This window comes from Macaca thibetana, chromosome 20 (assembly GCF_024542745.1).
Source record: "Macaca thibetana thibetana isolate TM-01 chromosome 20, ASM2454274v1, whole genome shotgun sequence".
NCBI lineage: Eukaryota > Metazoa > Chordata > Mammalia > Primates > Cercopithecidae > Macaca > Macaca thibetana.
Window position 1 is genome coordinate 62,863,060 of NC_065597.1, and position 10,733 is coordinate 62,873,792.

At 49.3% G+C, this 10,733-nt stretch overlaps 1 protein-coding gene across 2 annotated transcripts in view; it reads right to left on the reverse strand.

Annotated features, from left to right (window-relative positions):
- SHISA9 (shisa family member 9) overlaps positions 1-10,431 on the reverse strand; it is a 339,509-nt gene extending 329,078 nt beyond the window's left edge. For both annotated transcript variants that reach the window (XM_050774100.1, XM_050774101.1), the window contains exon 1: positions 9,869-10,431. In XM_050774100.1, coding sequence (XP_050630057.1) covers positions 9,869-10,431 — 563 coding nt within the window. The remainder of the gene's footprint in view (positions 1-9,868) is intronic.
- Positions 10,432-10,733: the final 302 nt, after the last annotated feature.

Sequence of the window (10,733 nt, forward strand, 5' to 3'; positions counted from 1 at the left end):
AAACTATTCAGGCTTTCGAAAAGATAACAAAGTATGTAATCAGAATGGCTACTGTGAACTTGGTCAGTTCTGCCAATCCGCAGATACCCTGGGTTTCTCTTGAGTACCAAAATTTGTGAAATATCAGCCCAAAAGCCCAAGGACACTTTTCCCCCAGGGTAGCCCTTCCTAGAGTGTGTAGCAGAGATGAGGAGTCTTAGGAGCCTTCATTTCCTGGACCAAGAGTCTTTAAAGTGCGGCTCGCTCACTCCAGAGACTGCATGAACCGATTTGGTATGGGGGAAGGAAATGTCAGAACTTCTCTGTATGGTCTTATGTGTACTGATGCTGGCGCCCACTCCCAGAAGGCCCATGTAAGACAGCAGGAATCGGGAACCTTGAACCAAGGAAGGTGACCACCAGCAGTCCCGTCGCTGGGATGTGCTACCTGTATGGCAATTATATGTACCCCCGAAGGGTATGCACAGATTAAATTATTTATTAGCTTGGGGCAAAAGTCATTGCGGTTTTTGACATTGAAATTAATGGCAAAAACTGCAATTACTTTTGCACCAATCTGATACTTTTGACTTGGCTAACCATCACAAAGCAGACATGTGTTTTAAAAATGCCCCCTTCTTAACAAAAACCACAGCCTGAAGATAGCACTGATCATGCAAGCACAAAAAAACACTAAACTGGACTCCCCTCCCCTTCTCTTCGAAAGCTTCTCACAAGGTTAAAACAATGACAGTCTATTGAGATCAAAACAAAGTCAGATAAAAATAATGAAAATGCTCAGGAGGAATGGTTCAAATCTAGATTTTTTTATTAATGGGATAAACTTCACCCTTCAGTGTACATTATGCATTGAGATAGTAACTAATGATAGTATGAAGTCATCACAATTAGCAACAGATTTTCAAATAATATTTATTTCACCCTCAAGCTTGGTTTGAAATTTCTGTCCTTACGTATGCTTCATAATGTACCTCATCATTGTCCATGGGTTCATGCACATGCTTATAAATGTGCACATATTGGGGTGCATACAAAAAGCATTCTATAGACAGGGATGTGCTGAAAAAATGTAATGAATTAGACAGTAGAAATTACCAACTATGTGTTCCAAGCCACACAAATGCCTAAGAATTTGGCATTTGTTTGTGGCACATAGTTTGAGTGCTTCTCAGATGTTACGGTGCATCCAGATCACCTGGCGATCCTGTTAAAATGCAGATTCTGATTCAGTGAGCAGGAGGTGGGGCCTGAGATTCTGCCCAAGCTCCCAGGTGATAAAAATGCTGCTGGTTCACAGGCCACACTCCAAGTGACAAGACCCTAAGAGTACTGGGATGGTTAGTGTCATGTGTCAACATGACTGGGCCGTGGGGTGCCCAGATATTTGATCAAACATTATTCTGGGTGTTTCTGTGAGGGTGCTCTTGGATTAGATTAACATTTAAATCAGTGAGCTGAGTAAAATAGGTTGCATTCAAATGCCAGTAAGACAGATTGCCCTTCTAATGCGAGTGGACCTCATCCAATCATCTGAAGGCCTGAATAGAACAAAACGCTGACCTTTCCCCCAAAAAGAGAGAATTCTCCTGCCTGTCAGCCTTCAGACTTATACAAGAACAAAGGCTCTGGAGACTTTGGACTTGCCAATTCCTTATAATGAATCTCTTTGTATATTTGTTCTGTTTCTCTAGAGAACCCTGTCTCTTGCAGTTACCTGAAGAAGCAGCTACACTTTTTCTTGATAGCCTTCCACCCAGTTCAGGAGAATTATGTTTCTACATAACTGTTGTTTGAAACAAACAATTATGTTTCAACATAATTATGTTGCTATTTTTGAGGTTGAAATGACTGGATATTGAACATTTCACAAGAGAGTACTGAAAGCTAGTACTAGAACCAGTACTTTCTTATGAAAGTAGTACTTTCTTATGAAAGCTAGTACTAGAATCAGTACTTATAAAAGTGGCTCAACTTTCTTGTACATTTCCTTGTGTGTTATCTGTCTCCTGATATTTGGCTGTTAGCTCTGCAAGGACAGGGATTGCTTTTGTACTATTCACAGTTCTCTCATATCTGTCAGCACAGTGCTGGGCATAAGTTAGATGTTCAGTAAAGACCTATTGAATGAATGAATGAATGAATGAATGAATGAATGAATGAATGAATTTGGAGATACTCTGTTACGCCAGGTAAACCAGGATATCAAATGCAGAACTCTTACTTGCCAAGTACTGAACTAGGCACTCAGAATCCAACCATGGAGTAGAAGAGACAATTGTGGTCCCTGTGTATCTTACTATGAATGATAATAAAAGGGCCGGGTGCAGTGATGCATGCCTGTAATCCCAGCACTTTGGGAGGCTGAGGCGGGTGGATCACTTAAGGTCAAGAGTTCGAGACCAGCCTGGCCAACGTGGTGAAACCCTGTCTTTAATAAAAATATAAAAATTAGCCTGGCGTCGTGGTGGGTGACTGTAGTCCCAGCTACTCAGGAGGCGGAGGCAGAAGAATCGCTTGAACCTGGGAGGCAGAGGTTGCAGCGAGCCAAGATCGCATCACTGCACTCCAGCCTGGGTGACATAGTACAACTCTGGCTCTTAAAAAAAAAAAAAAAGTAAAGAAAGAAAGGAAAAGAATAATGGAAGGAGACAGATAATAAACTAGTATACCAGTAAATTAGCAAGTTAATTTTAGACCATAATGTAAAAATGAAGCAAATGACACTGACTAGGTGATGGGCTGGAATGTGTCAGGCTGGGGTGGGAAGCAACTAAGCCTGGTCAGGGACGGCTTCTCAGAGAAGATGACATTGGAGCTGGGACCCTGGTGATGAGGACAGACCAGCCACACAAGGGCCAGTGCAACAGCTCCAAAGTGGGAATGAGCTTAGCTTATCCAAGGAACAAGAAGAAAATGGTGCATCTCTTTTCTTTCCGATTACAATGATAAATATATGACACGAATATTTCCAAACAGAACTGAGAGTCCCAGTATCTTGCTTCAAAGTCTCCAGGTATCCCAATGTCCAATCTATGTGTTGACTTTTAAACACTTGAATAGAGTTCCTGAGCACTTCTTCTTACACCAGAAGCACCATTTATTTCTCAAAAATGCAAGGGCAATGGGCATGAGTGAGCTTTCTACAGTAATGGTGACACAGGTGTAGACATTTGTCCAAGCTCATCAAATTATACACTTACAATGTGTGCATTCTGTTGTGTAAATTATACTTCAATGAAGTTGATTTTTAAAATGCAAGGACTCAGTGCCCAAAGAGAAGTCAACACACCCTGCAAAGAAAAATAAAGACTTTTCCGTGGCCAACAGTAGATGCATGCACACATGGACTTCTCCAGCCTGGGAAGCTGGTCAAAGCCTTAGGATAACCACAAATGCAGAGAAAGATGGGAGGCAGGAGAGAAACTGTAAGGGAAAAGGCAAGAGAAGGAGGTGGATTTATCATTATTTGTTGCTATTTCTTTGCAAGGGATGCCAGTTCTTCTGAAGCATGTTTTTAAAACACACCGGATCCTGCTCTGCCACTTGCCACTTGGATTTCCAATTCTGTTTGAAGGTGGACAAAATAATGACATGTGTTCCCTACTGGCTTCAAGTGTAGAGAGCTTCAAACATGTGCTTCTGTCCCCAAGGTCATTTCTCACCAACGCCTCCACCAAGACGTCTGGGCCTGCCGGGGCCATTATAGAAAATGTTCCTAGTCTTCATCTTACGGTGGCTTCTTGAACTGGCCCCGATGCATGCACTGTTGTTTGCAGGGCATCACGTACTTCTTTGTGATCTCAGAAGACTGGAATTCCTGCAGATTTGCACTCAAATGCAGTGCAGCCTAGCGGTCAAGGATCCATGCACTCAGACGGTTCGGGTTTGAAGTCGGACACTCCACTCACCAGGGGCAGGTTCATCCTCTTGGAAAGAAATCTGTGCCTCCGTAAACAGCAGATTGTCATAGAGCCTACCTCATGGGGGAAGGGTGTGAAATTAAATGAGAATTTACACATAAGCTTATGGCAAAATTGCAAAACCAACAAGGATTTTTCAACATCACTTAGGCCAACAGTTTGCAATGTATTTAACACAGTCACACATAGACCCTCCCTCCTATTCTGCACATGCCAGCCCCTCCCACTCAGATTCCAATGCAAGTCCAGAGAGGTTAGGAGACTTGGTCAATGTCACACAGCTAAATAAATATAGCAGAGCAAGGGTTAGTCACCAAGATCCAGATGACAACATAATTCTCTTCAGTAGACAAGAGGTAGAAAATTTGAATAATAAGGATAGTGATAAAACGGTAATTGTTGCTGAGCACTAACCATGTGACAGATCCTGTGCTCATTGTTTTCCAAGCCCTGTCTCAGTGAATACTCCACCTGCAGACAAGAGCCTGAGACTCAGAGAGGTGAAGCAACCTTCCCAAGGTCACACAGCTATTAAGTGGCTGAGCTGAGATGGAATCTCAGGCCATCTGACTGCAGTCTGTGCTATTCAGACCAACTTGACTGACTCTCTAGGGGCTCCAGTTAACAAAACAGAGTGAATTGCGTGGAGGTGGTGACTGAGATGAACCCAAGAGCTTCCTGAAGGGGGCAGTCATCACTCAGTGGCAACCAATAGCTGCTGTGTGAAAATGCAGATCCAATGTCACCAGACCCACTGAGTTCTCGGGAGAAATCAGGAATCTGGATTCCTGCATGAAATCTCCCAGTTTTTAAATGTTGGCAACTGAGTCTCACTTGGTTTTAAAACACCAGGCATAATAGAGACTAAAGAGATTTCACAGCCAAATACAATGAGCCGGGTCCCGATGTGCAAAACCAAGCTCTAAATGACCTTTTTTTTGTGTGTGCAAGTGAGAAATTTTTAAATGACTGGATGTCTGATAATATTATGGGATTTTTCTTCTTTTTCCTGGGTATGAATGGAATTGTGCTGTGAGGGGGATGTCCTTGCTCTCAGGAAAGCCCCATGCTGAGATATAAGGGACTAAGTGTCATGTCTGCAACTTATTTTCACATGTTTCAGCCAAGAAAGAAAGAAGAAAGGGAGGGAGGGGAAGAGGGAAGGAAGAAAATGAGGAAGCGAAGAAGATGAGAAGAGGGGAGGGGAAGGAAAGAAAGAGAAAGGAGAAAAGAGAAGGGAGAAGGGAGGAAGGGAAAAAGAAGGAAAGAAGGAGGAAGGGAAGAAGACAGAAGGAAGGAGGGGAGGAAGGGAAGAAGGAAGGAATAGAGGAAAGAAAGGAGGAAGGAAGGAAGGAAGGAAGGAAGGAAGGAAGGAAGGAAGGAAGGAAGGAAGGAAGGGAGGGAGGGAGGGAGGGAGGGAGGGAGGGAGGGAGGGAGGGAGGAGTAAGGGAGGGAAGGGGGAAGAGGGGATGGAGGGATGGAGGGAAGGAGGGAAGGAGGGAAGAAGGAAGGAAGGAAGGAGAGAGGGAGGGAGGAAAGGAGAGATGGGGGAAGGGGGGACGGAGGGAAGGAGAAGGGAAAGAAAAAAATATGGAGAGACTGTGTGAGCAATAAAGCAACTATGACAAAATACTAATAATTGTTCAATCTAAGTTAGTGGTTCTCAACTGGGCCAGTTTTGGCTTAGACGACATTTGGCAATGTCCAAAGACATTTTTCACTGTCACAACTGGGATGTGGAGTGTGTGCTACCAGCATCTAGTGGGCAGAGACCAGAGATGCCGCCAGACATCTTGCCAAGCACAGGACAGCCCCACACAACACGGGATTCTCCAGTCAATAGTGCCAAGGTTGAGAAATCCTCATCTAGATAAAGGATATACTGAAGTTATTTTGTGATTTTTCAAGGTTTTTTTTTTTTTTTTTTTTGTATGTTTAAAACTTATCACAACACAAAATTGAGGAAAACTTAAAAACACCTAAGTAGAAATACCTTGCAGATTAAGCAAAGCATGTCTACATGGTTTGGTATCCATAGCTGGCTACCATGTGCAGTCATTTATTCTAATAAATAGTGATTGGCTGTGGCTGCTCTTGCAGCTGCTGAATGGGCATTTGTTCAGTTCTTACAAGATCCCATGCAAACCTTCCCCCACGGCTTCCTGGAATTGCTGTCTTTCTCCTTTTCTCAGCCCTAATTAGCCCAGAAGCAAGCAGGCCACAGGCCCAGGACTCTGAACCTGCAAACTGATATCTTGGAGGCCTCTGCAGCAAAACCCAAGTTTACTGGTCACCAGGAGTAAAGTTTATAATGGGGGTGCAACAGGATGCTTTATGTCTTTCAAGAGAATATGCTTTCAGTCTGGATGAGAACAAACCCCCATTCAGGCTCCCTTGCAGCTCCAGACAAAAATTAAGAGGCTGTGACTGGCAGGTTAATTTCACCTGGAAGCTGCTTTGCGTCATAGCAGCCTCTCTGATGCCAAGCTTGGCATGTCGACACCCACTGGAGCATCCCTTGGCACGATCCGGCAAAGGCTACTGAGTCGATTGCCATAGCTGGGACTCCAAATGATTAACTGTGTAAGCAGCCCAGGATGCATTTGGCAGGTACCTGGAGCAGCCCCAGCACCACAGAAAGGTTACATACGTTGAGAAACAAGCAACAGAATGCAAATACCGCAGGGTACAGTGGCTCATGACTGTAATTCCAGCACTTCGGGAGGCAGAGGTGGAAGGATCACATGAGGTCAGGAAAAACCCTGTCTCTACTAAAAAGTCAAAAAAATTAGCCAGGCGTGGTGGTGCACACCTGTATTCCCAGCTACTCAGGAGACTGAGGCAGGAGAATCACTTGAACCTGGGAGGCGGAGGTTGCAGTGAGCCGAGATCCTGCCACTGCACTCCAGCCTAGGTGACAGAGCGAGACTCCGTCTCAAGAAAATAAAAAATAAAAATGCAAATAAAATAAGAGAGTCACAGTGGCTCCTCTCCTTTCTCCTGGATTAATTTATCCATCCCTCAACCCCGTGAAATATCCCCAAACCCAAGACCGGTGTTTCCCCAAGTGTGGACCACTTTATCTCAGAGCCATTAGGGGATTACAATCTTCCTTGTTAAATGAAGATTCTCAGGCCCACCCAGAACTTATTCAGAATCTCTGTGGATCAAACTCAAGAATCTGCATTTTAGGACACTGCCCCAGATCCTGACATTTATTCAATCTGAAAACATCACATTTAATTGTGAAAACACAATTAAAACCGGGAGACTGATAATGCACAATTTCCTAACTGTGTGACCTTGGACACAGCACCTCACCTGAGCCATGCTTTTCTTGAATGCATATGGATATTAAAATAGCACCTGTCTCATAAGGTAGTTGTGAGAAATAAATGAGAGAGTGTTTACTTGCACACACGCGCGCACACACACACACACCCCAGTATAGTGCCTGGCTCCCTGTACAGTGCTCAGCAGGTGTTAGTTCCTTTTCCTTAACAATGATTGGCTGCACATCAGCATCACCTGGTGAGCTTTTCAAGGTGCAGCTGCAACCGGGCACAGTGGCTCATGCCTGTAATCCTAGCACTTTGGGAGGCTGAGGTGGGATGATCACTGGAGGTCAGGAGTTCGAAACCAGCCTGGCCAACATGGTGAAACCCCATCTCTACTAAAAATACAAAAAGAAAAAAAAAATACAGAGGCTTAGGTCTCTCCCTAGAGATTTGGATCTAAGTAGCTTAGGGTGGGACCCCTGGTGACAGGAAGTTTTTATAAAACATTCCAGGTAATACTAAACAGCAGTTACAGCGGAAAATCATACCTCAGAAGCCGCCAGTAAAAATCAACAACTCTCTTTTCAGGAGTGTGCACTTCCACTCCACTCTGGAATTCTCAAAAATGTATACTGGGAGGACCTGTGCTGGGGTTCTGGTACCCCAGGACTGGGTCCCCTAGATTCTGCCACCAGGCATACCCTCCCTAGAGCTGCAGAAGAAAGTAGCTGTAACCCGCTCAGCTGTGCTCATTTTTCCCCCAGCAGAGCTGCACGGGGTGGGGGGGAGGGGCAGGACCAGGAAGTTGGGTCCTTCCTGGGCCCTTGGGTAACCAGTAGAGAGCTGTCACCACAACGCCCAGATCAAAGAGGGCTGATATAGCATCACTTTCTCCCATAGATGCCCAAAGGTTAGCTCCTCTCCCCACCTGCCCACCTCCCGTCCGGCCAGCCATCAGGGAGGGCTCTTTTAAGAGCTGGTTCTCGAGGACAGGGCTTGGTGGAGATTTCAGCAGTAGTTAACCAAATCTGCAAGGCAGCCTACCTGTCTCGGAGTGAATCTTTCCCTACCAAGGCGACACCCGCTGCCGCAGTCCTGAGACCACTTCTCCCCCCATCTTAACACAGACCCCGGGAATTAACAGGGACTGCCCCGGCCAGTGGGGCTGGGGACAGGACACCCTGTGGTTGCGGAAGGTGGGCGGGGCCAGAGCTTTACTCCTTTAGTAGGTCAGGGTTTCTCTGAAGCCCCTCGGAGGTTACTTCTGTGCAGCAAGACCCCACCGTCCACCCACAGCTCCCTGCTGACCCAAACCGATAACTTCCTCACCTCTTCCCCTAAAATTTCTTCTCTCTGGGAAAAAAAAAAAAAAAAAAAAAAAAAAAATCTCATCGGATACTCGTCGTATAAATAGAAAATAATTACTAGTGAGGTGGTGATGTTCCTTTGCCTATTTTTGGTGGGTCTCTTTGTTCAGATTTTTTAGGCATCACACGGAGCGCGTGCACACACGCGCGCGCACACACAGGCCCCCAGCAGAGGGGGCGCAGGAGAAGGGGTGGGGAGAGGGTAGAGGAAAACACAGCGACTTCGTTGCCCAGACTCGGAAAGGGGACAGTTAAAGCTTATATGCCCCAACCATCCAGCTGTTCGCAGGCCGCTAGTCGCTCCTTCCACCCCGCCCGCCCGGACCTCACGCCAACCCCCCGCCTCTCCCGCGGCCGGGGGCTTAGTGCTCCTAGTGGCCGCGTCCTCCGCCTCCAAAGTTACGGAGTTTGCGAATCGATTTAGACACTTAAAAAAAAATGGCAAACAGCTCCATTAATCCCCCAATGCCTTCTCCCATCTGCTGCAACTAGCTGGTGCTGGGGCTTGCATAATGAACAAGGCAAACCCGAAAGTTGACGAAATCAGGGTGCTTGGAAGTGAGGGCGCGGGAGGAGGGGGCTCGGGCCCCCGGAGTCCAAACCAGCCAGGGCAAGGGGCTCAATGTGCAGCGATGGCCACGGCCCCGGGCAGGGAGAGGTGGAGGCCGGAGAAATGGACGAGGTGGGTAAAGGGGCGGGGGCAGTTGAGGTCCCAAATCCAGGGACCGCGAAGCTGTGGTAAAGCGAGGCGGCCGCTCCAAGCAAGGCTTTTGTTCTCGCCCTCCCCTCACTCCACCTCCCTCGCCTCCTTTTCGCGAGTCGTACGAGTTGCAGGCGGCACTCACTCTGACCCTCCCTCCTTCACACACGCGCGCTCGGGCTCACACACGCCCCCCTTCCCTTTCGGGCTCGCCTGTCCCTGTTTACCAAAAGGCTAGCACCTGGAATCCGAGTGGGGCCATGGACCCCCCTCCTCAAATCCCAAGACTTCGGGGCCACGGGCTCCCAGGCTGTGTCTCAAGTCCGCCTCAATCACCAGCGGGAGGAGACGGCCAGGGGGCAGAGTCACACACACATACACGCTCAGACCCACACGCACACGCTCAGACCCACACCTGTGCTGAGCCCAGCGCCCCTTCTCCACGCTCCAAGCCGAAGTTGGCTTCCCGGTGACATCCCCCAGCGGAGAGGTTGGGATGCGGAGAGCGGGGACCGTGGGGAGCGCCATTGCCTGGGGGAAGGTGGGGAAGAGAGAGCAGGGAGAGCGAAGCCCCGAGGGGAGGGCGAAGGGGAGGCAGCCCACCTGGACATGTGCTCCCTCTGGGGCCGGTGCGCTTTCTCCAGCCCCAGCTTGGTGAAGATGCCCACGAGCACCATGACGGCCACCACCCCGCAGATGATGTAGACGATCAGGTTGGTCTTGTCCTTGGTGGGGTCGTGCAAGGGGTCGTCCTTGCGGGCGGGGGGCTTGCCGGTGTTGAGCCAGAGCGGCGTGTCGTAGTTGGTGCAGGTGCTTTGGTTCAGTCGCCGCTTCTTAAACGTGCAGCAGAACCGGAAGCCACAAGTCCCGCAGCAGAAGATGAAGTCGCCCGAGCTGCAGTTGAACGGCGGGTCCCACTGGCCCATGACATCGAAGTAGCCCCGGCAGAAGTCCGGCGTGGGCGCCCGGGTCGGGGGCGCGTCGGATGCCTCGGCGCCCTCGGTGGCCTCTCCAGAGGCGGCCCCAGAGCGGTTGCCCCCCGCCAGCAGCAACACGCCGCCCAGTTGCGCCAGCTGCCCGTGCCCCGCTCGCTCCTGCGCCCGGCACACACGGGCGCACAGCTCGGTGAGGAAGCAGCCGAGGAGCAGCCGGAGGACGCGGCGCATGGTGTCTCCCAGCCCGGGCTCGGCCGCTCGGCCGCCGCTGGAGCCGCTGCGGCCGCCTCTCGAGGCGCGGCCGAAGCTGCCGAGGCTGCTGCCGGGGGCTGCGAGCCGCCGCGGGCCGCACATGCAGGGAGCGGCGCGGGGCGCTCGGTGGTCGGCGGCCACTGCGCTCTGCTCAGCCCGCGTTCGCCTCCAGCGCGCCGCGCGCCGAGGGGCTGGCCGGGGAGGAGCGCGCCCGGCCGGGCGGGGGAAGGATGAGCGGGGGCAAGCTCGGGGTGCAGGTCCGGCCGGCCACTGGGGGAGGC